Below are 27937 nucleotides of genomic sequence, written 5' to 3'. Positions count from 1 at the left end.
ACCTTGTGTACATCGTGTAGTGTAAAGAAGCTAAACTGAGTTCTCAAACTGAACTCTATCAAAAAGATTTTTTTTCTTGAAAGAATTGAATGACACACATATTAACCCTTACCTAACTCAAGAAAGTCCTTATTATTGCTGGGAAACAAACATACATGTCTCAGAGTTATGTTAGACCATATTTCCCATAACAGCAATGGAAATAGCTTTCGAACAACATGTACAAATTTGTTTAAACCAAGTTTAAACCAAGAAAAAAAAAGGTTTAAAGCAGACAAGTTGTTGAGTTCACAATTAAACTATGCAAATGAAGGCCAAGATCCCAATACACTTTACAAAAGGGATATACAAAATATACACTGGGATCATTTAATCCTCCATGTAGCCACATGGTAAATATTAGGCAACACTCAACAACTTGACATAAAAGTTAGGAGCAGAAAGTGAAAAATAACATATCCAACTGAAACTGCACAGTGAATTTAGAAAAACAGGCAGAATGTCAGTATACAAGTTGGAATCTGGCCAGAGCAGTTAATGCTTCTATTCTTGTGAAAAGTGCCACGAAAGGACCTCATGTGGACCTTGGGTTTATGTCTCACTTGAAAGTTAGCATTCACCTTCTACAAGCATGGTGGACCTCGACACTACATTGTTGCCTCATTTGCTGAACTCTAAAGGAGGAGTGCCACATACTTAGTGACAGCCCCATTTCAAGAAGCACAAAAGCTTTTTTTTAGTGGTTTGCTGACCTAATTCTGGTTAGGCTGTGAAATATGACAATCAAAAACACAAGGCAGTAGTGGGAACATTGTATACATTGACAGACTTCATGGCCAAGTTGTGTAACAGCCTGTCATAAGCATCTAGAGAATCGACATGAATACCCACAACTAGTAGATATTTGTGGAATTACTTGTGCCCATTTATTTAAAATATGCCAGTGTTTCCAAGCCCAAACACGCATATCTGAATCTTGTTACTGATCAGTGGACTGTGAAATCTCAAAACAATAACTAAATGTTGAAGTTTTTTTTTAAAATGGTGAATCTGTTTTATTAAAGTTGCAACATTCTAATGTTGGGACAAGTTTGGAGTGTGGGAGATTATTCACCTGAATGTGGGAACAAGGAGAGAGAGGACATGTCTGTCTTTAAAGAGGGAGAACAATATTATATACCAGTGATCCTAACTTTGGTATCTGTACAGGTACTGGAGCAAATGATTAAGCAAAATATTTGTAAGCATGTAGAGGAGAATATAATTTTAGTAATAACTAACATGAATTTGTCAAGAACAACTTATGCCAAACCTGCCTTATTTTCTTCCTTTACGGGTTTACTGGCCTAGTTGATAGAGGAGAGCTGAAAATGTGATTTATATTGATTTTAGTAAGGCTTTTGACATAGTCCCACATAATATTCTCATAAGCAAACTTGGTAAATTTGAATTACATGAAATTATTAAAAGGTGAATGCACAACTATTTGAAAAAATAGTTATTAAAGACACAATAGTTATTTAAGTTTGCTATCAATCTTGGGGAACATATCTAGTAGGGAACTGCTCAGATCAGTCCTGGGTCCAGTACAATATTTTTATTCATGACTCTCGGATAATGATATAAAATTACAATGATAAATTTGTTGATGACATCAAGGGCACATCTAAAGAGCAGGGTGAAAGCTGAAATAAGCTACGCAACTTGTGCTATATCAATTGCGTAGCTTAAGTTGAAATAGCTTATTTCAGCTTTTGCTGCTGTCTACATAGCAGCAGGAAAGCCTGAGTTAGAACACTCTTCCCCTGAATTTTCTTACTCCTCATAAAATGAGGGTTACAGGAATCAGAGAAAGATGTCCTCCAGCTCAACGTTATTGTGACATTATGTTGAAATAACTGTTTGTAGTGTAGACACAGACTATGTTATTTCAGAAGAACATCAGTTATTCTGAAATAGCACTGCTGAGTAGACACAGCCCTAGATGGTAGGTGTTGCTAGCATTTTGATGAACAAGATTAAAATTCAAAATGACCTTGGCAAATAAGAGAATTGATCTGAAATCAACAAGATGAAATTCAGTAAAGTACAAAATACTACACTTAGGAAAATAAATTAAATGGACAAATACACAATGGGGGATAACTAGGTAGGCAGTAGGTTTATAATAGATCATAAAATGAATAAGACAACAACATGATACAGTTGCAAAAAGATACATCAGAAACTTACTTGAACATCTGTTCATATCTGGAGCTCGGAGGCCATAGTATCCTGATGGGCAGGAATGCAAGCATTCTCCATACTGCCTCATTCCTTCTCGTCGAAGAAAGAAAAACAATTTATGCTGGCATCTGATGCACCCATTATCCTTTGAGCAAGACAAACAGCCTTTGCAGATTGGGTTTGGTCCATAGTTAGCTGCAAAATAAAACAATACATTTTAATAGTTTTGGGAATAGTTTTGCTGAAAAACACACACACAAATGTTGTTTATCTACTGCATCAATATTAGTAGTTTGGAAAGGATAAAACTTACAATTGTCTGAAGATTTTAACACATCTGCAATGGAAATGAAATATTTAATTTATACTGATTAAAAATACAATCTCCATTTTTATATTAGTGTGTGATGCTATTTGATAAACTTTCATTTCATTAATCTGGAGTGTATTATTTTACATACAACTGGAGAGCAAGAGAATTCAAATTAGTTGCAGTAGAGCAATTAAAATCATTGGATCACACTCTACAGGCTCATGACAGCAGCAGCACACAGTAGAAGACTGGTATCCTGAAACAGACACACGCACACAGTTCTGCCTGCTGGATTTCTGTGAGTGTCATTTCCTCTTGAAATCTAGTTATAATGCCAAAGCATATTTTTTAAAGGACACTGATGCCAGAATTCTTAAGTGCATATAAATGACATGTGAAAAGGTTTCTATTGATTGAACAGGAGTAGTACAGATAATAGCAGTTCAAGTTTTCCCCAATATCTGTTTTGCTTGAGGTGACCAACTCTTAGGGTACAAAGGTAGCATAGTTTCTATGTAGTCACTTCTTGGTCTCTCTGATGAAAATACCAACAATAGTTTCATTCATGGCCAACTGTGATGGATTTTTTAAATCATGAATATTTAAGAACATAAGAACAGCCACACTAGGTCAGAGCAAAAGTCCATCTAGGCCAGTATCCAAGGGTATGTCTAAACTACATGGCTCTGTTGACGGAGCCATGTAGATTAGTCAGGACGGCAAAAGGAAATGAAGCCACAATTTAAATAATTGCAGCTTCGTTTACATCAAAATGGCCGCCGCACTGTGCCGATCAGCTGATTGTCAGCTCAGCGTGGTAGTCTAGACAGGGATCTGCCAACCCCAGAACCCTTTGTCATGAAACGAGGCATAAAGGATCTGCCAACGAAGGTTTCTGGGGTCGGCAGATCCCCATCTAGACTACCGCGCTGAGTCGACAATCAGCTGATCGGCACATCGTGGCGGCCATTTTGATGTAAATGAAGCTGCGATTATTTAAATCGTGGCTTCATTTCCCTTTGCCGTCCTGACTAATCTACATGGCTCCATTAATGGAGCCATGTAGTTTAGACATACCCCTATATTCCAACAGTGGCCAATGCCAGGTGCACCACTGGGAATGAAAAAAACAGGTCAACAACAAGGGAACCATCCCCTGTTGCCCATTCCCAGCTTCAGGGAGACAGAGGCTAGGGACACCATCCCTGCCCATTGTTGCTAATAGCCACTGATGCACTATCCTCCATTAATTTATCCAGTTCTTTATTGAATCTGTAGTAGTCTTGGCCTTCACAACATTCTCTGGCAAAGAATTGATTATGGATTTTGTGAAGAAGTACTTCCTCTTTTTTATTTTAAACCCACTGCCTATTATTTTCTTTTGATGACCCCTAGTTTTCCCCTTATGAGAAAGAGTAAATAACATTTCCTTATTCACATTTTCCTCACCTGTCATGGTTTCATAGACCTCTTTCATATTCCCCTCCAAGATGCCTCTTTCCAAACTGAAAGTCTCAATTTTATTAATCTCTCCGACTAAGGAAGCTGTTCCTTACCCTTAATCATTTTTGTTGTCCTTTCTCTGTATCTTTTCCAGTTCTAATATATTCATTTGAAATGGGGTAACAAGAATTGCACACAATATTTATGGATGTGGGCCTACTATATAGCAACTTTATTAAGTTTTCTGTCATGTTATCTGTCCCGTTGCTAATGCTTTTCTAACATTCTTTGAGCTTTTTTTTTTTTTTTTTTTTGACTGCTGCTGCTTATTGAATAGATCTTTTCAGAACAATATTTACCATGACTTTCAGATCTCATTCTTGACTGGTAACAGCTAATTTAGACACCATCATTTAATACGTATAGTTAGGATTATGTTTTTCAATATGCATTATTTTGCAACTTCATCTGCTATTTTACTGACCCAGTGTAACTCTGACAGGCGGAACCAAACCTGGAGCTTGGTGCATGAGCCTCTATAGCATGAGCTAAAAGCCAGCTGGCTCTCAGCTAAGGCAGTAGAGCAGACTCATTATTCTCTCTGCAAGTATTCTCAGTGTCACTAGCTAGGACAATACACTACACCCAGAAGGTGTGTAATTTACATTCACACAGTTTTGTAAAGTCCCTTTGTAAATCTTTTTAATCTGCTTTGGATTTAACTATCTTGAGTAGTTTTGTACCATCTGTACATTTTGCCATCTCACTGTTACTACTTTTCCCTGATCATTTATAAATATGCTAGATGATTTACTCAGCATTGCTCAGGTCCTTAATTCAATTTTTGTGTTTTTTGGATAATAAAATAAATGCGTATACTTCATTTAAATCATTACTCTGGGGAGGGGCTGGAGATGAGTGGTTCAGTATGCAGGTTTCCTTGGAGAGAGAGGATTACACCAGTCCTCTCTCATCACAGCAGCTTCAGACCAGGTAAGAAGTATCTCTCCATGGCCGCTGCAGTTCTAGCTGGCATAGCCAGAGAAGGGGTACATATCCCTCGGCTTGGGCAGGTTCAGATTTGTCTGCCTCCTGCACTCCCCAGTCAGAGGGCATTTTCCCCTTGCTCCCTGCTGAAGGGAAACAGCTAGCAATGTTCCTATACAAATCAGGAGGGGGGAAACGTCAGCACCCATCCCTCTCCAGGTCTCACAATCAAACTCTTAATTTGCTTTAAGTTATAAGAAAAAGCTGTATACTGATTTGGTGGTCCTACCTCTTACTATTTTGGAAGAGTTCTTGAACAAACGGACAGAAGACACAGAGATTGATATATAGTAGATTGAATAGGACTGGTCCCAGTACGGACCCATGGGAGACACAATCATTGACCTCTCTTCATTCTGGAAACTGACCATTTATTCCTACCATGTCAAAGGCTTTCTGAAAAATCTAAGTTCCATACATCCACTGGATCCCCCTCATTGACATACTTGTTAACCCTTTCCAAGAACTGAGGAATGGTGAGGCATGGCTTCCGTTCATAAAAACCAAGTTGACTCTTCCTCAACAATTCACGTTCATCTATGTGTCTAATAATTCTATTCTTTCCTATAGTTTCCTATAGTTCTTATAGTTAGCCTGGTTACTAAATTAAACTTACCAATCTGTAATTGCCTCTGGTGTCTTTTATAAAATTAGCATCACAATAACTATCCTCCCATCATCTGGTACAAAGGATGATTTAAATGATAGGTTACAAACCAGAGTTAATAGTTCTGCAATGTCGCATTTCAGTTCCTTCATAGTTCTTGGGTGAATGCCATCTAGTCTTGGTGACTTATTACTGTTTAATTTATCAACTTATTCCAAAGCCTCCTCTAATGACAACTCAATCTGGGACAGTTCCTCAGATTTTTTCACTTAAAAAAAAAAGGCTCAAGTTGAATAATCATCCTTCAGGGTATGTCTACACTAGCTCATTAGTTCGTAGGCAAATGAGGGCAACCAGAAGAGTAGGTAGGCAAATGAGGGCAACCAGAGTTACAAATGAAGCACGGGATTTAAATATCCCGGGCTTCATTTGCATGTTCCTGGGCGCTGCCATTTTTAAATCCCACTTAGTCCGAACTCCGTGCCCGCGGCTACATGCAGCACGGAGTAGGTAGTTCGAATTAGAGATCCGATTCCATGGGCACGGAGTTCGGACTAAGGGGGATTTAAAATGGCGGCTCCCGGGAACATGCAAATGAAGCCCAGGATATTTAAATCCCAGGCTTCATTTGCAACTCTGGTTTCCCTCATTTGCCTACCTAGGTCGAACTAACGAGCTAGTATAGACATACCCTCACTGACCAATTTAAAGAACTGATTAAGTTTCTTCACAGTGACTTATCCCTCTTAAGTGGTTCTTTAGCATCTGTATCGTCCAATGGCTCACAGGTTGTTTAGCAGGCTCCCTGCTTCTGAAGTACTTTAGAAAAAGTTTGCTGTTACTGTATGAATTTTTGGCTAGCCATTTTTCAAATTATTTTTGACCTTCTAATTATTTCTCAGAGTGGGCTGAAACCAATTTATCTGCACATGGGCCAGCAAACAACTTTCAGAGAGTAACAATTCTAGGGCACTACCAACTGCTGTGTCTTCAACAGATTTATGTTCTTTTCTCTACAATAAAAATGACAATGCAATAAATCTTGTAATTCAGTTCCTGCCTTACTGCCAAAAGAAGGCATCATCTGACCAAGTGGATGTCTACGTCTTCTTGTTCTCAGTCTCCACTCCTTACACATATTAAAAGTGACTCTGAAAAGCCTTTATTTCACTATTCCTACCTCCATGCCTGCTTTCATCACTCTGCCTCTCTCCAGCTGCACAAAAAACACCACCCTCTGTCACATTATTTCCCATGCACTGATTCAACACAGCAGGTTAACAAAGGAAGGATGGCTTGAAAGGCTTCTGAAATGAGAATGTCATGAAAAGTCTGTTTTAAATATTAACTTGGCCACAGGACTTAACTGAAATTTGCCAGTTCAAAACTGACTTACTGAAAACAGAGAGAAACATTAGGCAAAAGAAGGAAAAGGTTTCTGGGGTGTTAAAAGTTTTTCACCACAGCAGACTGTGATGGCAAGTTGCCAGGAGCATGAGGGTTACATTAAATTGGCATATTTTTAAAAAACGAAATATACACATACAGCCATAATGTGCTCAGGTACTTCTATCCTATAAGAAGGATTAATAGGGGTTGTTCAGTAGTGGACTTCACCATTCAATGAAAAAAACCAACAGTCCTGGAATCGTGATGAATTTTACTCTCACCCTCTCACACCACATTCCTCCTTTCCTATCTTCTGCCCTTCCCCACAACTTCTAAATAGCACCAGACAAAACCACAACACTCCACTTTGATGTTGTACCCAGAAGCAAGAAGGCAACAGGAAGAGGATTTGGTCATTTAACTAGGAGAGAAGGGGATCTAGTGGAAAGGAGAGAAGACAAAAAACCCCAAGACCTGGTTGGTTCCCTTTCAAGAGTGATTCTGGACTGGGCAAGTCAACTCTCTGTACTCCTATTTTCTCACTTCACAGGAATGCTGTAACGCTTAGTTCATTGGCAATTGTAAACTACACTGAGATCATCAGATGGGAGAGATGAACTGCTTGTTACCACCTAAATCAATAATGATCAAACTAGTCCATAAGCTTTTGGTGATCTATGAAGCATATGTAAGTCACACAGTGCCAAGTCTTCTCTTTGTTCTCAGCTTGTAAGCTATATCAAGATACAGGTTAAATCTTAAATATTTTCCTAACTTTTTCCCCTCCGCATAAGTTTTTGCTGCGGAGTTACACAACAGTAAATGGGAAGGGAAGCATTCTGCTAGGCACAGCAGAGAGCTTCTTAAGGAAGCTTTGATCTCTAATCCCTTTAGTATCCATTAACTGTTAACAAGGGGACAGAGCTACCCAAGAAGAAGAGAAGTTTAAAAAGCCAGGACCTAAGTTACCAGAAGAGAAAGTGACCAGGAGCAACTAACAGCTTTTTGCATATGAATTTTAGAAAAGTGTGAGATCCAGATAAATACTGAAAATGTTAATCAGGTGTAAGACAATAAACACCCTCTCCCACCCCAAAAAATGCAATAGAGCAAAAAGAATGCAGGCCGAAGTCCAGCATCAATGTGGGGTCTATCCAGTTTATAGCATTGAAAGAAGCATGTATGATTACACTACTTTCAGAGACAGACTCCCATCCCAGGCGACCAGAGTAACTAAACTGGAGGAGCTAAGGGGCACAGAGATAGATAGATAGATAGATAGATAGATAGATAGATAGATAGATAGATAGATAGATAGATAGATAGATAGATAGATAGATAGATAGATAGATAGATAGATAGATAGATAATGTGCCTCTTTCTGTGTGTCTGTCTCCGAGGCCATTTGTTCAAGAACTCCCCCTAAATGGTAAGAGCTAGGACCACCAAATTAGGTATCCAGATTTCTCTAATCCTAACTTAAAACAAGGTCAGTGTTTGATTGTGCCAGGAAAACAGCATATGCCTGGAATTTGATTGCTTTCCACAACAAGGAAAAGGAGAGGAAGGATGTGATCCGCACAGTCACCACTGGGGGCAGGGAGTGCAGGGGAAGGCTGTCCTACAGAGTCACCATTAGGGACAGCCTCACCACCAATGGAGAGGCCAGCTGGAGATGGAGTTCCACTATCTTGCCTGCCACTGCTAAGCAGCCTCCCCACCTCAAACCTGATTCCCCAACTTTTGCTCCCACCACTGTGCCTCCTGTCTGCAGCACTACTGAAGCTAGCCAGCCTGGCCACCCCCCACAGGACCCACTGGCGTCCAATTCCCCTCCCCCCCACCAGTACACCCAGTGGGGCCACTGTGGGCCAGCCTGCACAGATTCCCCTTCTCCCCATCCCCTCAGCCAGATCAGGAGCGCTGGTGGGGGAAGTCTCTGCAGATACACACCCCTTCTGCCTCCCGGGCCAGACCCCAGGGAACACTAGCAGGAGAGAGGCCTGCATAGCCCTGGCCCTGGGCCAGGTCCCTTCCCCAAACCCCCCTCCCCAACCCCAAACCTGGGGCTGGCCTCCCTCCCCAAACTCCAGGCCAGTCCCTCTCCCCAAATCCTGGGCCATGCCCTGCCCCCGTTCTATGGGCTAGAACCTCCCCCCCAAGCACTGAGTTGGCCCCTCCTCTGACTCTAGGACAGCCTGCATGGTTCCTCTCCTACCAGGCCAGACCCGAGCAATGTCAGGTAAGTCTGCTAGAATAGATAGATGGATAGATAGGAATTACTTTCAGTTCCATCTCTCAGTCCACAGCAGGGTATCCTCACACAGCAGTTTTCTCAGAAGTTCTCAAAGCTCTCACAGACAGGGAGCTCAGCTGATTCGTGGGGGGAAGGGTGCCTCACTGAGCAAGCAGCTAAACGGAGCTAGCTGCCTGCTTCAATTGAGGCGCTTTGAGAGCCGGTAAAAAGGGAGATGAGACAATTAGTGGCTAGGGGATGGGGAGTGAGTGAACGAGTAAATAATTAATGAATTGGCTATGAGGAGTCAGAGGGGAGGAGCGTTTAGAGTGTTCCTCTGCAGGAGGAGAGAGAGGCAGAAATTCTGCACTCTCAAGCCTCCTGGGAAGGGGGAGATAAGGGGCTGACTGCATGGGGTAGGTTGGGGAAAGAGAAGGTGGGTGAGTGCCGGCATCTGTGCAGTAAGGTGGAAGCAGGGGGCAGTTTGCTTAGGTCAGTGTTTCTGAAAGTGTTCCGCAGAATCACTCTCAGAAACACATTAACTGGCCGCCCCAGTTTGTTTATTTACCAGCGCCAGCTTTCTGCGGCTCCTCTTGGCCGCAAAGGCCGAAACGGAGCCAATGGGAGCCATGAGGCTCCATGGCCACAGCAACGGTAAATAAACCGGGGCAGCCAATTAATATGTTTCTGAGAGTGATTCTGAGGAACACTTTCAGAAACACTGGTTTAGCGAGTCTGACTAGCTGCAATCCTCTCTGTCTGTCTGGGTTGGCGGGCAGGGGGAGGAGCAGGCTGCAAGGGAAGTGTATGTGCGCCAGGACATTTGCATGTTTGCATTTCAAACAAAGTTTGCATAAAGTGTTAATGGCTTAAGATAAGAAAGAAAAAGATTTTTTTTAACAATGTTTTTGGAGTGTTGCAGAGATGTAAAACTCTGAACTCTATGATTTTTTTAAATCTGTGTTACTAAATAATACCATTATTATTGTATTGCATTGTATTGTATTGTATTGCATTAAGACCAGATTTTTGCTATTTGGTAGATTGCTGGCTCATATGAGTCAGAAATAGCAACTACTAGCTTGAACAGTTAGAAAGGTTGATACAGGAACTGTTAAGGTAGTGTTAATTTTTTAAATTTAATTTCATATTAAATATTATATGCATTGTCCCGTGTTAAATATCCCTTTTTTTAATATATTTTCTTCTGAACATATGGACTGTTTAAAATTGTGTGTGTGCTTTATTTGTATTGGTGGCCACACACACATACACACTACCTCAATATTGGTGGTGCACATAAGAAATTTCAACCCATCCAAAAGAAAATTCAACCCGCCCAAGGATATAAAATGTTAGAGGGAACACTGGTCCCCAGTCTGACAGCCCCTATGATGTTAGGGAGAATAAAAATCTGAGGGAAGGAGAACCTCCTCCCAGATGATGTCATGGTATCATCTCATATTGAAGATATCAGGTAGAATCATAGGGCTGGAAGAGACCTCAGGAAGTCATTGAGTCCAACCCCCTTCCCAAAGCAGGACCAACCCCAACTAAATCATCCTAGCCAGAATTTCAAAAACCTCTAGGGTATGTCTATACTACCACCCTAGTTAGAACTAGGGTGGTAATGTAGGCAACCGGAGTTGCAAATGAAGCCCGGGATTTGAATTTCCCGGGCTTCATTTGCATATTGCTGGGCGCCACCATTTTTAAATGTCCGCTAGTGTGGACTCCGTACCGCGCGGCTACACGCGGCACGAACTAGGTAGTTCAGACTAGGCTTCCTATTCCGAACTACCGTTACTCCTCGTTCCATGAATAGGAAGCCTAGTCTGAACTACCTAGTCCGTGCCGCGTATAGCCGCGCGGCACAGAGTCCGCACTAGCGGACATTTAAAAATGGCGGCACCCGGCAATATGCAAATGAAGCCCGGGAAATTCAAATCCCGGGCTTCATTTGCAACTCCGGTTGCCTACATTACCACCCTAATTCAAACTAGGGTGGTAGTGTAGACATACCCCTAGAGAAGGAGATTCCATCGCCTCCCTAAGTAACCCATTCCAGTGCTTCACCACCCTCCTAGTAAAATAGTTTTTCCTAATATCTAACCTGGACCACCCTCATTGCAACTTGAAACCATTACTCCTCATTCTATCGCTATTGAGAACTGTCTCTCTTCCATCCTCTTTAGAGCCCCTCTTCAGTAGTTAAAGATTTCTAACAAATCCCCCCTCATTCTTCTCTTTTGTAGACTAAATAAGCCCAAATCCCTGATATCTTTCTGGTGAAGTGAATCCCAGTTATTAAGAAGAGACAGGTAATAAGGGAGGCTCAATTATTAGAAATATAGACAGCTGGATTTGTGGTGACCACTAGAACTGCATGGGGAATTGCATGTTGGGCAGTCCTGCCAATGGGGGGAGGAAAGGAGCCACTGGCAAGTATATAGGGCCCAGTGTTGCTTGTCACCACTACTGTGGCAGTGACAGCACCTAGAGACCTGGGCCCTTTAAATCAGCATTTCTTAAACTGTGCTTCAAGGCAGTCAGAGGTGTGCTGAGGAGAAAACAGAAAAAAATCTGGTCCCCCGCCCCCTGCAGAGCCCGTAGACTGCACCTGCTGTGGCTGTCCCCCTTCCCACCAGCCTGCAGGATGGCCCCTGTCCCACAGGGCCTCTACTGCTGTGCAGCCTCCTCCTTCTCCACGTGTGCAGGTGGCTGCTGGGAGTGGGAGGGGTGGCCAGAGCTAAGGAGCCACTCTCAGACCTCGGCAATTTAAAACTCAGGCTCTGCCGCCGCCCCCTGCCCCCCGTCCCCACCGCAGTGCGCTCAGGCTCTGCGGCCTCCCCCCCCGTAGGGGAGCACTTGGGCTCTGCTGCCCCCCATGCCCTGATGCTCTCTCTCCCCTGTGCCCCTCCCCAGCCTGCTGGGGAGGTGGCAGAGTTTAATCTGGCAGGGATGGTCAGGGTTTCTACTCTCCCCACTTCTCCCCTGCCCTGCCAGCAGGAAGCCTGGCCTGGTGCTGCAGCTGCACTGGGTTCCCAGCTGCATGGGCAAAGGAGAGAGGGAAACTGAGCTTTCCGCCCCCACCCCATCCCAAAGAACAAGAGCATGCTCCCTGGAGGCTTTTCCTGCTGCAGCAAGGTGCCTAGCCAGGTAAGCGTCTCCCTCAAACCCAGACTTTTCAGCTTGTAAAAGAGACAATTTGGTGGAAATATGAGAGAAGTGTATAAAATCATGATTGGTCAGGAGAAAGTGAATAAGGAAATGTTATTTACCTTTTCACAAAACACAAGAACCAGAGGTCACCCAATTAAATTAGCAAGCAACAGGTTTCAAACAAACAAAAGGAAGCACAGCTTCACAGAACACACAGCCAGACTGTGGCACTGTTTGCCAAAGATGTTGTGAAGGCCAAAAGTATAACAGAATTCAAACAAGAACTAGATAAGTTAATGGAGCATAGGTCATTTAATGGCTATTAGCCAAGATGGCCAAGGAAGCAACCACATCTTTGGATGTCCTAAACTTCTAACTGCCAGAGGCTGGCAATGGATAACACGGGATGGATCACTTGATAATTGCTCTGTTCTTTTCATTCCTCAGAAGCATCTGGAATTGGCCACTGTAGGAAGTTAGGATACTGAGCTAGTATGGCTATTCTTTTATTCCTATGTGTTATAAACTCTATGTTGAAAGAGATAGGTAACTCTATGAAAATGTTTGAGAATAGCTTACCTAAATAGAATGCCTGCCTTGGCGTTGGATGACTAAATACATCTTCCAAGTGTTTTGTGCACTTGTGATTTGCCTCATTTGTGTTCACCAACTTTTGTTGCTGTTGCTGCAGAATTTTTACTCATGGCTTCAATTCTTTGGGAAGCAATACATGTAAACCACTGTACTCTGGGTGCTGCTAATCCAGGGACACTCATGTATGAAGGAGGAAGAAGCTCTGTGTGCTGTCATTCCCCCGTCTTCCAACTGGGGAAATGGCAGTGGGCAGAGACACTCCTCCAGAGGCTTTTCTGGGAGATGATGCCTAGGAACAGTGGGAAGCTCAGAGCCACATGGGTTTCCTGGAGTGGGCGTAAGGTAAGCACCCCATGCCCTCATACCTAGATGCTGTAGTGCCTTTCCTGGCCTGGTATAATCTTTAATCCATCGTACCCTGTTTCCCTGTGTTACCAGATTAAAAAGGTTCAAGTGTACTGAGTCTCACTGCGTTTATTGTCTCCTTTCAACTCCCCACATAACAAAACAATCACAATTGTACCCTAGTAACCAATTATTGAATAACACATTCTTTATTAAGTATAAATATTGCAACACAATCTTCCTTGTTACCCTGCTTGCAATCATGGAGCCATTTTCATCTCTTTTTTTCTTCTCTCCAGGCTGGCCCAAATCCTGTAGGGTTTTTTTTCCCCTTCAAAACCTCAAAAATCTGTTAATCCTTCTCACTTTCCAATTATGATACTTGCTTGTATGTATCTTGGTTCTCTCTCAGTGCAACTACAGCAACCTCTTCGTCTATAGCACCTCCAATTCCTAGTTAACTGCTCTTCAGAGTAAGGAAGAGAAAATCCTCTTCGCCCATTGCTTCAATGATTGCACTCCCTTTGAATTTCTCCACACATTTCTTTCCACCTTCCATACTGAGCTAAAAAAGAAGACAAGAAGCCCGAAGGCCCTGCAGAGCTCTGCTCTGGGTTTCAGCTAAGTAAACCAACCAGGCCACTCCTTTGGTTTTCTTCCCCTCCTCTTCCAAGTAGCACTGAATTATCTTGATAGGAACGCCCTCAGTATGCACCAAGCAGCCACACTTTCTCCCCTCAAGCCCCTCATGAAAGCTTACTACTTCCACAAATGCTAACCAGTGTCAGAATGCTGCTGCCATCGCATCATAAAACAAAACTAAAACTCAAACACTCTCTGAGTTAGTACCATCTTCTGGATCTTAGTTCTCCTACTAGTTGTCTAGTAGATTGTAAGCTCCTCACTGCAATAACATCCCCTCCTTTTAGGTTTTGTACACATGTGCACATACTCACATGCATGTGTGCACATACTCACATTCACACTATGACTACACTATCAGGTTATTTTGAAATAAGTTATTTTGAAACAATAACTCCCTGAGGGTAGGTCTACACTGCATTCCTCTTTCTAGCGAAATTGCAAATGAAACACGGATTTGAATTTCCCACACTTCATTTGCATAATGGCATTCAGTCGCTTTTTTTACCCTATTTCGAAAGAACAAACGCAGTCTAGATGGGGTTATTTAAAAAAAAAAACTTCTTTCAAAATAACCCTTACTCCTTAAAAAAATGAATGAAAGGGCATTGAAAATTCTGTCTCAGTTTTTTAATTGCAGTGGTCAGAGAAGGGGCACATACTATGTCAGTTTAAAGAAAAGCTATTGCAAAGGTGGGCATATAATTACACACTAGAACCAAATATACTTTAAATGTAATGGATTGGATCCATCTCCACTTAGATATGATACCAGCTAGCAACATAGTTTTAACTCCATAGCTGTGACAAGAATGGGTAGGTCTATACAGCAACATTATTTTGAAATAACTTAGTCCACATCTACACAGCAAGCAGTTATTTCTAAATAATGTAAAAATACTGTTGTGCTGGAGGAGTTTTTACTCTGACTCCCGTAACCCTCACTGTACGAAGAGTAAGGGAAGTCAGAGGAAGAGTGCTCTATTTTGAAATAAGTGTTCTGTTGCTCAATTGATGTAGCTCAATTTACGTACTTATTTCAAGTTAAGCCCTGCTATGCAGAAGCACCTATACTGAACACTTTGTTTTATCCTTGATTCCTTATCTATGTTTTGGTCTTTTACAGACAGAAAACTGTTTGGGGGGAAGAATTGTGGGACCATTTCTTCCTAAGCTTTTGTTTATAAGCTACCACAATGGGATCTTGCCCCTTTCTGGATCCTACTGCAATATAAATAATAATCAGCTTTTAATTTGTATCTGGCAGCGATGCCATTCAAAAAAAAATCAATACAGATATGGGGTATACAGGAGTAGCATGAAAAAGGGAGAATTAAAAAAGGCAATGGGGGGGGGGGAATATTCATCAGACAAAGATAAACCCTCTAAATAGCAGGATAGAGGCATATCCTTCCTATGCTCAAGTTATTTATTCCTCTTATCTTGCTAAATGGGGCTGTATATATTACAGTGAAAAGAAAGATTTCACAATCATGAATATGTATACAATAATATTATGTATTCTGGCATCCTTTCAATGCCCAAAATGATTCATACAGTATTAACTATCCCAAGGTTTAAAAAAAACATGTCAGAGCTCAAAAATTACATGAGATATTATCTTTTAAATAGATATGTTTCTGCAGAAACATGTTTGGTTTGATAAATGTTAGCCAGATAAGTTTCTCCAGTCCAGACTGGACATTCTGCTCCAAAGCAAAGAGTAGCCAATATCCCAGTGACTAGAAACATGAACCCTCCAAGATTGTCCCATGTCCTAGTTAAATGCCACTGATTTACAGGATTAAAGTTTCATTTTCAAGCTCATCTACACACCTAGCTGGGCTAAAACATACCTTTTTAAAAAAATGAAACTGAGATTCTCATTTAATCACATAATTCCAGGAACTGGGGTTTCAAGAAAAAAATACCAAAAATCACAAGAATCAGCATGGCAACATAGTCTCTGCTACCAACTGGCAGCCAAAAGGAAGGTTATAACGTGAGCCTAATCACAAAAGGCCAGCCCTTGAGAGCAGCTAGGGGAAACGTGGGGGCAGGAAATAAAGAGGCAGGGTAAGATGGAGCAGAGGGAGAGAGAAAGCAGATGACATGGTAGTCAATTTCCCAAATTCCCCAGTTCATCTGGAGAAACTGTCCCTTAACATTATTTTTTGTCAAGTACACATGGACCCTGATACAAGTGGCCAGACTCCACTTCTAAGACAGCTGAGACACCAGGTCTCCTTTCTAATAGAGATATATTACACCTCAGACTCCGGCCTTAAATAAAGCCATGCTTATAGCTTGACGGTGAACAAACAACCCAACAACTCATCTCACTTACCCAAAAATTGTAAAGAGGTCAAGGAAGCCTATCCATAGGTCTTTTTTAGGACCTGTCTACTTTTTAGGAGATTATTGCACTTCTTGGGTGGTTACAAACAGCTGGACATCAGCCTCATGCCTTTCCACATCAGAGACATGCTATAATCATCCAGAAATACACGAGTTGTCACAGCATCTCTCTTAATTACATGCACACAGGCGCACACACTAATAGCTCTATTCTGCTGTCGTTATCTATGTTTATCTCTTTCCCCCATGTGTATCCTGCATGCGACAATGCAAATTGGTTTGCAACAATGATCTGGGGCATAAATCTCATCAGAACAATGTCTCAGTCATTTAAACAAATTTATTTTTGTCTGATTTAATATCTAGAATACTTCAGCTTGCTGTTGTGTGTAAGATTCATCTCCAGCATACAGGTGAATAAACAGAGATTTATTTTTCCCCCTTTAATTGTGTGTTTATTTTTGTCTTTTATTGTAAGTTTTAACTTTTCCAAGCCCTGAAATCTGCAGGGATCCAGAGTAGCTGCATTCCAACAAAAACACAACTACAAACACAGATCCACCCAAACAGCTGAAGATAAAAACATTATCTGACACATTAAAACTGAAAAGGTGAAAATCCATGACACTTAGATGAAGAAACAAAGTATGACATACAAACAGATGAATGATACTTCATTCTTTCACGTATTTTTCTTATGAAGCAATGCCTGAAAAGATGGAAAAGAGCAAAAAACAGAAAAATAATGTGAAAGAAAGAACTCCATCCCCCTCGCTGCACTCATTGACATACGGCCGGGGAAAAGAAAAGATTGAGTAAAATCTATTTTACAATTTATAAATCTCATATCTGGAATTTGAAGTTACATCTCTCGCTTTCTCAATCACTCATGCATACACATGCATAGAAACAAACAATAGTCAGCATTTTCCACACAAATATTAAGTATCACTAAAATGATGGGTACGTTCTTCACTATTGTGTGAGATTTCATTTTCATTGTATAACTGCAGAACAGTTACTGGCATGTAAAAGAAATATAATCTACAAGCGCTTAATTGTACTTTGTAAGTTCCTTTGAGCAGAGACCATGCCTTATTTTGCAATTCTACAGCCAGAGCTCACTTATCAGTGATTCATAAATACCAAACTGTTAGTGGCATATGATGAGATGTTAACACCTCCTCCCTTTTTTCCCTGCCTATCCTTCCTGAGCAAGCTGTACCATTCTATGCCAATATTCCAAGCATGTATACTATCCCACCAAATCTCGGTGACACCAACTATGTCATAGCTGTGTTTATTAACTAGCATGTCAAGCTCTTCCTGCTTATTCCCCATACTTCTTGCAGTTGTATACAGACAACTAAGATACTGATTTGATTTTACTCCCCTGTTTTACCTTGTTTCTCCTTGTGTCGTTACTATTACAGCCCATGCTCACCCAATTCCTAATCCTTCACCTAGGTCTCTATGTTTTTCACTTACCTATGAGCTTTGATCACCTAACCACATTTAATCTATTATAAAGCCCTCTTCATTAGGCTAGACAGTCTGAATCTATCTTACACATTATGAATTTATCATCTGTCAATGTCCTGACTTTCATGAGCATAGTGAAATACAGCCACTCTCCGAGTTACGAACAAGTTACGGACCAATATTTGGTCCGTAACTCGAACTGTTCGTAACTCGGACCCCATTGAGTTACACACGACCGCGCTGTTTGTAAGCGCGGGTCGCGTTCGTAACTCGGGGACCGCCTTTACGACCGCTCCATGGGAGCTTTGGTTGTAAGTGCAAACGGTCGTAACTCGACCGTTCGCAACTCCAGAAGCAGGTGTATTTAAAGAAGCAAATTTCCCAGTTTTGTCAGTGCTCTTCTAATTTCAACGCTGCCAAGTGTGTATTATTTGTCTCTGTTTATTTTTCTTATATGCAGACTTGCATGACATTTGTTGGCTACGAGCATGTTTTTTAGGGCCTGCTCCTGATAGAAATGCTGACAAAATGCTAACTATAGAGACATTACCAGATATTAGTATAAGTTGAAAATGTAGCTTGTGTCCTGAAAGTCATTTTACAAAGCAGTTGTAGGGGAAAATGACAATTTGAATGTGAAAAATTACCCAAGTGCCAAAATTTACTAGCCTACAAACTAACAAGTAGCATCTCCCTTGTTCTCTGCAATGGTCATACTTGAAAAGCTGCCTCCAAAATAAAAGAGAAAACAAGTCAGAGTGCCACATACCTTCCACAGATATGTTCCACAGGTTGACTTTTCATTGTGTGAAGTAGTACTTTCTTTTGTTTGTTTTAAACCTGCTACCTATTAATTTAATTTGGTTCTCACATTATGGAAACAAGTAACTTTTCCTCATTCACTTTTTCCACACCTGTCATGATGGTATATACCTCTATCGTAGCCCCCTTAGTCTCTTCTTTTCTAAGATGAAGTCCCAGTCTTTTTAATCTCTCTTAATATGGTACCCATCCCAAACTCCTAATCATTTTGTTGCCCTTTTCTGAACTTTTTCCAATGCTAGGATATCTTTTTTGCAATAAGGCAACCACAAATGAATGAAGTATTCAAGATGTGGGTGTACCATCAATTTATATAGAGGCGATAACATATTCTCTGTCTTATTCTCGATCCCTTTTTTAATGATTCCTAATAATTTGTGGGTTTTTTGACTGCTGCAGTACTGTGAGTGGAAGTTTTCAGAGAACTAACCACAATGACTCCAAGATCTCTCTTAAGTCATAATAGCTAATTTAGTCCCCATCATTTTGTACATATATTTGGGATTATTTCTAATATGCATTATTTTGCATTTATCAACATTAAAATTCATTTGCCATTTTATTGCCCAATCTCCCAGTTTTGTGAGATCCTTCTGAAGCTCTTCACAGTCTGCTTTGGTCTTAACTATCTTGAACGGTTTATATGTTGGAAAGCTAACTGATATTCATAAATTCTGTCTCACCAATAAAAGTCACATGATTATCCATATTTACTATCAAGGCTGCAGAATTATTAAGGAAATGATAAAGTATTTAAACCAGAAAGCTGAAAGTCCTGGCGGGTGAGGGAAAAGGTTCTTGGTGTAGGGAACCTGCTGTAGGGTACCAGTCACCTTCATTTTTCAACTTTTATATAAAAGCCATTAATAGGATATTTTCCATAAAAGTTACTCTGAACTCCTAATTAATTGCACACTGGTATCTTTTTCACAGTCACTTCCGACATCAATAGGAACAGAGTTGGACCAACAGCGAGTGCTTTTGAAAATCCCAGACTTCACACTTAAAAACAAATATTACTGCTTTGAAATACAATACCATCTGTACAAGTGCCATTACTTAGAACTAATTTGCTTTTTAACTATATCTATCATCTTGAATGCACTACTCATGATCACTAGCAATAAAATGTAATTAAACAATATAAGACCGTTGAATCTCACAGTCAGAAGAAACTATAAGTACCATTAGAAATGTACTTTTGATGTTAAATATCATGTTTTAGAAATCAAATTGAACTGTTATTTGCAATTTACTTTACTACAAAGTACAAGACTAAGGAACATGTATTTACGAATACATATAAGATAAATAGGAAGAAAAATAATTACCATCCCTTTTTAAAAGCCATCTAAAGTCCCTATATCCTAAAGGAAACAAGAATTTTGCCAGACTTAATTATAGTTTCCGCCAGTTGTAACATTCATAGATCTGAAATCCTTTACTTAGTTTTATTGCCAGTAATTAGGTGAAGTACATGTTGCCTTTCCAAAAGATGAAAACTATTTTAAAAGTTAAGAATTTTGTCAAGAAGTACAGCTACTTTGCTTTCACTAAACACACACCTCACTTTGTTTCATATTAAAAAGTTTATTGAGTTAATTTCATACCAAAATGTAAATATGGTGCTTGTATTTGTCCCCGATGAATAAACTTTAAAGCATTATTTCTCATTTACGATGCTTTCCCCAAACACATTTGGCAATAAAAATGCAGCCAGATCCTTTATTACTGAAAAGCTTGCGTGAGAAAGTGAGACTTTAGGTATGAAGGAAACAAAAACGATAGAGCATTAACCAAGTATTGAACTAGAATTGCAAGTTTTCCTTGAGCTATAAACATCCACTATTCTGCAAAAATACATGAATTTTGAGTATGTGAAGAAACTTAACAAGAAAGGAAGGCTAAAACATCACCATCTTTACTTTATCCATTTATTTTGATCATTAGAACTCATTCTATAATTTCTGATAATACTTCTTGAGGTACTATACTAGTGGCATACTTTTGAACAACCTTTTAATTAGTGATTACCTCCACTTTTAAGTCTTTTGCTAACTGATGAATAGCATGCCAGATTTTCTATATAGATCATAAAGTGCCTGAATTAGTGGTGCTCTGTTCTATAGAAAAACAATTATTTAGGCACATTTAACAAAACGTAAAATACAAAAGGTGCATGCAGAAACTTGGTGTTTGGCAAAACAACATAGAAGCATGTAAACTGTGGAATTTTGCAGTGTTTTATTTGTTGTCAGTGTCACTTGTTATTCTTAACATTTAATGGATAATTTTGTGACCTAATTGTTAACATCGATTTAAGCTATGATTAATTTTAAAATAGATTTAAGATATACTTAATTCGTTTGCTACTTTTAGTGATTTAGATAGCTATTTAGTAAAGACAATGTAACAGCAAAGCTGTCTTTAGGGGCAGAATTTATCCTACTATATTCAGAAAAATACATAAATTGTCAGGGCGGAAAGAAGATTGGGATATCAGGTTTCTTTGCCATAATTTCTGAAAACAGTGTACCATATTCTGCTCTTGGCTACCCTCCTAAAAGCCAACAATATCATGTGGCCAAGTTGGTGGCAGTTTTGACCACAGCTCTTTGGAAAGATGGACTTCTTATCAATGGACAACTGGATGAGTTGTGTGAGAAATATGGCTCAAATGGCAAGAGGTATCATGCCTGACACTGAGTTAGATACCATGTTTTCCTGGAGTCCTCCAACTATAGCGTAAGCAAACCAAGGTTTTGCCAACTTTTTCTTTCTGAGGTATAGTTTACAGTATCTTATCTGAAATATGATACGGTCATCTCTGTGGTCGAGTCAGCTGCAACCACAGCACAGGCCATCCCCAGGTAGTGATCTCTGTGACAGCATGACTGAACATGGTGCCAGCTGCGGTTTTCAGAAAGAGCAAGTTTTAACACAGTACAGACAGATATCTTCAGGGCCTGTGGTAAGGACAAAGTTAAACCCTCTTAGATGTAGCTCTTTTAACACCCTCAGACCTGGCATAACTCACACCTTCAATGGAAAATCTTGCACAGGAACCTCAATTCCATTGTATGCCTCCTTTTCCTTTAACAGAAAGCTCAAATTAAGCTTCTTGCTTCCCCTATAGGACCTTTCTGCAAGTCTTTTGGATGTTCCCTTTCATCATCTAGCATGGGAACACAGGAGCTCCCCACTGCAGTTCTAAAAGGTTTAGCATTGCCTGTGGGCATAGTAGTATCTGGGAAGTGAACTGAATGGCTTGAAGATGCTTACACCATGTATTCAGCTCAAAGGTGGACTGCAGTGGAGGAGAATGCCAGCTCCAACTACATTACAGACTTGGTTGAGGCTGGTGCTACGTAAAGAGATACACGGAAGAAGAATCAACACGTGTGTCATTCGTCAAGGCAATTGTACCTGTTTTTTCCCCTTCATGATCTAGCAAGGGCATCCTGTCTAGGCTCCTAGCTCCTCAGCCATCACCTCTTTTGGGGAGAGACTCCTTTATGTCTTTCCTGATGAGAGTTATTCCAGGTAACATTGTTCCCTGACTACGCTGTGAGAGCCCCAGCCAGTCAGACTACTTAAGCAGGCCTTGCTGTTCTTTCTCCTCAGAGGCCATAAATGGTGTAATTGCCCACAGGTACAAGTACCACACAGTTCTTCCTAAGCAAGTGTGTTTATTCTTAAAGTAAAAGCATTACGGTAAAACATTAAAAAAATAAAAGATCCTATTTGTCCACTAATGAGCTGCTTACCAGAGATGACCCCAGTTCCACAAAGTATTCTGACTAGTGAACAGTCCCTCAAATCCCACCAAACAGTTTTTTTATGGCCACGAGTTCATAAGAGCAGTTAGTTCAAAACAAGCACCCATGTGAATTGGTGAGTCATTCCTTTATCCAGTTTGGCCCTCTGGTTTTGTCCTCATACAACAGTTGATCAGCAAACAGTGCTTTTCTTTGGGGCATAGTGTCAAAAGTATGGGTCCAGAGATGGGTAATTTCCATTCTCTCCATCTTCAGTGTTTCCTAGGAAACTAATTCAACTACAAGTTCAGTGTTGTCTAGACCGTTGTTTTAAAACTCCACAATATTTTCCAGGGTTTGCATGAGTTCTGCCTTCCCCACAATGTTACATACAATTTTACAATGTTGCCTAAATATTTGCATTTTTAATACAATGAACCACCAAGACACTTAAACTTAATTCAGTTAGGTTCAACTTGAGTCAATAATGTTTGTCCAGAATAATACACGAAAATATCACATCTGTCTACGTGTGTACATGGGGATTCAGAATATGTTGGCAGGGAGAGAAGAATCTGGCAGGTGTGTATAGGGGAAAATCAAGGAGGAGAAGAGGCTAATTTAGTCACTTTGTACATAGAAATGTTAAGTATTTAGGGGCTTGTTGTTTAGTTTTTAACAATTCTGCTGCTTCCTTCACCAGCAAAACTGAAGAAGTTGGACTCATTTTATATCGGAGATGCTTTTTTGCATCTGTAGCCAATATGAAACCACTTCCTCATCCCTCAAGAAAAAAGATTCTTGGGCATGGTGCTGCGTGGGAGAAAAGGATTTATAGCAAATCTCTTTTGGGAAGGAGTGGAAGAATTAACAATGAGACAAGGTTAACAAGAGAGGTTTAATTAATATTTAAAATCAACCAGGACTGAAAAGCCAAGTCCTAGACATCTTGCTAACAGCTGTACAATTGGCAGGGGTCCAACAGTCAAATATTGATTATTGCATAAATCCTGTACTTCATAAAATCCAATCAAGTATTAAAAAGCTTTAAAATACTCTTCATAACTCTCTTGACCCTACACAATCTCTTCCAGCTCCTGGATGAGATTTGACAGTTTTGCATTCTGTCAGGATGGAGTAGAAAAGGCCTGAACATCAACAAGTGTCATCTCTAGGGCTTTCAAAAACAAGATGGCATGCTTTTTAGGGGGAAAATGCGGAGGTGTTTATGAATTACCAATATGCTAAACTGAAGCTCAGTTCTCACTTTTCCCTGCCACTTTGTGGTACATAAAAAATGGAGATGGGAGTGAATGGCTGAGAAAGGTTCCAAAATCGAGGATCGGGCACCGTTTACACTTGCAATGCCATTTCTGGGGGCATCTGGGCTTTGCAAGAGAAGAAAAGAAGCTCCAAACCCTCCCAGGCAGAGAAAGCCTATATGGGTTTACACTGACCCAAAATAGAGAGTATGCTCATGCATCATTTCCTCCAATAGACTTCCTGTTTCTATGGTCCTCAAGAAAGCTCTTCCCAAATGGCTGCCAGGTTCATAAAGCAAGAAAAAGTATCATCTACACACAGCCATGGTGAAGAGAATTCTATACAGGCAGTCCCCGACTTACGCGGATCCGACTTATGTCGGATCCGCAGTTACGAACGGGGCTGCCCCAGAGTACACGGACTGTGGGACCTCGCGGTCCTGCCGCCCGTGTACTCTGGGGCTTTCTCTGTGTCTCCCTGGTCTGCAGACCATGAAGACGCAAAGCAAAGCCGCGGAGGGGCTCGGGCAGCAGGGCAGCCCAGGCGCGCCTGGGGTGCCCTGCTGCCCGAACGCCTCCCCCCCCCCGCGGCTTTGCAAAGCCTCGGGGAAGCTGGCAGTGGAGCAGCCCAGGCGCACCTGGGCTGCTCCGCTGCCGGCTTCCCCGACACTTTGCAAAGCTGCAGGGGAAGCCGGCAGCGGGACAGCCCAGACGCCCTGCGGCTGTCCCGCTGCTGGCGTCCTCCGCGGCTTTGCTCCCCGTCTCCCTGGTCTGCTGGTCTCCAGCAGACCAGGGAGACTGGGAGCAAAGCCGCGGAGGACCCAGGCGGCGGGACCGCAGTGCGTCTCAGTCCCCCGCCCGTGTCTTCCTGGTCTGCTGGGGTGGGGGGGCGCAGCTAGTATGTCCCCCGCCCCCCAGCAGACTAGGCTTTTCTCCGGACGCCTGTGGCAGAGCAGCTGGGGTGCTGCCGGTTGGTCCCGCAGTGCCGCTCTGGGCGCTACTAGTCCAACCCAGCAGCACCCCAGCAGCTCTGGTCCTGATTCAGCCGCTGCTGGTCAGTTTCAGCAGCTGCTGAATCAGGACGCCTGGGGCAGAGCAGATGGGGTGCTGCTGGGTTGGTCCAGTAGTGCCGAGGAGCGGCGCTACTGAAGCAACCCAGCAGCACCCTAGCTGCTCTGCCCCAGGCGTCCTGATTTAGCCGCTGCTGAAACTGACCAGCGCTGACTACAGGAAACCCGAGGCAGAGTTGCTCTGCCCCGGGCTTCCTGGAATCAGCTGCTGATCAGTTTCAGCAGCAGCTGACTTGGGGACGCTTGGGGTTCTTAAGTTGATTCTGTATGTAAGTCAGAACTGGCGGTCAGTTTCAGCAGCGGCTGAATCTGGATGCCAGTTCCGACTTACATACAGATTCAACTTAAGAACAAACCTACAGTCCCTATCTTGTACGTAACCCGGGGACTGCCTGTATAACTATACAAAGTGAAGTCTAGAGGTAGGACTTTTCCACAGGAAAACCTTCAAGTAGGTCCAACTAGCAATCACTTTTCACAATGTGAAGTTAGGTCACACAGATCTGGGTTTTGGGGGGTTTTCCTGTTGCTACGTGATCATGAGAAACTTTTAAGCCATGCGCTTACAAGAGGGACTTAGAAGAGAAAAAGTATAGGTAAGGAAGTGCCATTTGGGATTTGAAAGCACTTATACTTCACACATTAAAGGAAATCAATTTAACTCTTTGGGGCAGGTGTGGTCCTTTCGCTTTATGTCTAAACAAGCTTTAGTGTTCTTTGGGAGTGGAAAGAAAATTTGAAATGTGGTATATGAGAAATCAGTATAATTAAACTGACTCTCCATTTCGTATCAACCTTACAGGACATGATCTTTATACAGCTGAAAGAAGAAATGTGCTCTAGTAATTATAGACATGCGATTTGAAATCAGAAATATTGACTCTGACTGACATCAGCTCCTTCTGTGGCCTTGAACAAGTCAGTTCACTTGTTTCTCTGTTTCCCCTTCTCAGCTGTGGATGATCATTAGTTAAACTATATTTATTTTTTTTAACTGCTGAATAAATCCTTACTATTAAAACAATCTGGAGACCCAAAAAGTAATGACTGTGTCAATTTAGTCCTTTAATTGTTTTAACTAAGGATTATTCTTTATCTCAGCCTTGCCACATCGCTCATTAATGATATTACTAGCAACAAAGCGATAGTGTCAAAATAAAGAAACAAACAAACAAACAAACCACAAAGTATCCAAAAGTTAAATGCTCATACAGATTTATCCAAGAGTCTTTGGCATCAATATTAGACTGGAATCCAACTGAGAACAGGCTGTATTATGTTATCATGATACTTGAACTTCTGGCCAAATCCAGAAAGTGTGGACATGTGCAAATGTGAAATCCTAGCATACAATTGAAAAAAATTAACTAAATCTGCTTTGACCCAAGAAGAGGATCTGCTTGGTATTTTAGCTGAGATTCAAGCACGTTCTAGTCCAGTCTCCCATCTTGAAATACTATAGAATTAGTGTAGCATGCTCCATAGGAAAGGAGTAAAATACCTTTTCTGAGGCTACCTCTGCATTGCAGACTTCTTGTGCAAGAAGCTTTTTCGGAAGAGATCTTCTGCAAAAACATCTTGCACAAGAGCGCATCCACACTGCAAAAGTGCATCAGAAAAGCGATGCGCTTTTGCGCAAGAGAACATCCAGACTGCATGGACGCTGTCTCACAAGAAAACTCTGATTGCCATTAACAGAATGGCCACCAGGGCACCTGTGCTTCTGTTGATAGGCTGTTTTGGGGCAAAAACTCTGCAGTGTAGACATAGCCTGAGAGAGAACTAGAAAGGAGTGACAGAATTCTGCTCAATTCCATTTTCATTTGCACTAGTGTAAAGCAGGAGTCACTCTCACTAAAGGGTGTTGTAAGAAACAGTGAAGGATTGCACAGCAACCTGAAAATGTAAAAAACAATTTAATATCATTTGGCCCTTCATATACATTTCTGACACTAACAACATTTTCAAAACTTTTTAAAATTGTTTGTATCTGTACATGCCTTTAAAGCTCTCTGGAAAATGAGGCTATCTTCTGAAAAGTGATTCTCAGAGTGACATGGCTCAATTTCATTATTCTTTTGATTTCCATATCAAATTTGCTTGGTTTGTAAGTCAAAAAGATTCCAAGTCCAAATCTGTAAATTCAAGTTATGACCTAAAAACCTAGCCCTAGTTTTTCATCAAACAGCAAGAGACCTGTCAATCAACAATCTTGAAAACACCTGTTGTGGGAAGATTCCCACTCATCCTTCCATAGTTGTGTTGGCACTGTGCTACTAATGAAAATAGAAGTTTGTTTGTGGGTGTACAGTAAGCAGCTTTACTGTTTTCAGCAGAAGGGGGACACATGCAAATAAAATAATTGCTCATTCAGTACATATAGAACTTGATCTTAATACATGTGTGCATGCAAGTCAGCCATTTAAAACAACTTAACGTTCAATAAAGGTATGTATAAAAGTCCAAGTTGAGGCACCACATATTCCAGCAATGGGAATGTTTTTAAGAAGACTACTGAAATAGAAAAAAAAAGTCTTGGGTAGCCCTCTAGAACAGAGGCCTGCAAACTATGTCTCTCAAGCCAAATATGGCTCAGTATTTGAACCAAATATGGCTCTTTTCCCAAAATACACGCAACTTTTTAAATTAAAATGAAATATTCAAAATTTTAAAAATGCATAATTACTCATGTAGCCTCAATGCATGAATGAACCTGAATTTGACCAAGTTTATGATGTAAACTTCAAAGAAATGTGTGAAAAGATGCAGATTTAAAGTCTGTGAGTACAATGTTTCATTTATGCTATTATTAATCATTATGTCAATTATCAATAATATTAAGTTCTATATTTTCAGTCATGCAAAATGAGCATTCTTATACTGGCTCTTTGGTTGACCATATGTTCTGAATTTTGATATATTTTGGCTGGTTGGTTTGAAAAGGTTGCCAACCCCTGTTCTAAAAGGAAGCTGGAAATCATGAGACTGATAACAAAAGATGATGCAGCCAGAGAGCCATCTAGAGAATTTTTGTTTGGAAACTGGAGATTCCTTATATCTGTCTGCAACAGACACAAACAATAAGGAGATTTTCTAAATGGCTTAGTTCTGTCCACGTAAAAGTCTAATACCCTTCTGACATCATGCACATATTATACATAATTCTTCTTATTCAGAGGTG

The 27937-nt window shown here is 41.0% G+C and overlaps 1 protein-coding gene across 3 annotated transcripts in view; it reads right to left on the bottom strand.

Moving 5' to 3' along the window:
* Window positions 1–27937, bottom strand: part of RSPO2 (R-spondin 2) — a 177665-nt gene that overhangs the window by 98542 nt on the left and 51186 nt on the right. For all 3 annotated transcript variants that reach the window (XM_075920218.1, XM_075920219.1, XM_075920220.1), the window contains exon 3: window positions 2233–2421. In XM_075920218.1, the coding sequence (XP_075776333.1) occupies window positions 2233–2421 (189 nt within the window). The remainder of the gene's footprint in view (window positions 1–2232; window positions 2422–27937) is intronic.

The sequence above is a fragment of the Pelodiscus sinensis genome, chromosome 2 (assembly GCF_049634645.1).
Source record: "Pelodiscus sinensis isolate JC-2024 chromosome 2, ASM4963464v1, whole genome shotgun sequence".
Classification (NCBI taxonomy): Eukaryota; Metazoa; Chordata; order Testudines; family Trionychidae; genus Pelodiscus; species Pelodiscus sinensis.
This window is presented reverse-complemented; position numbering and strand designations above follow the sequence as displayed.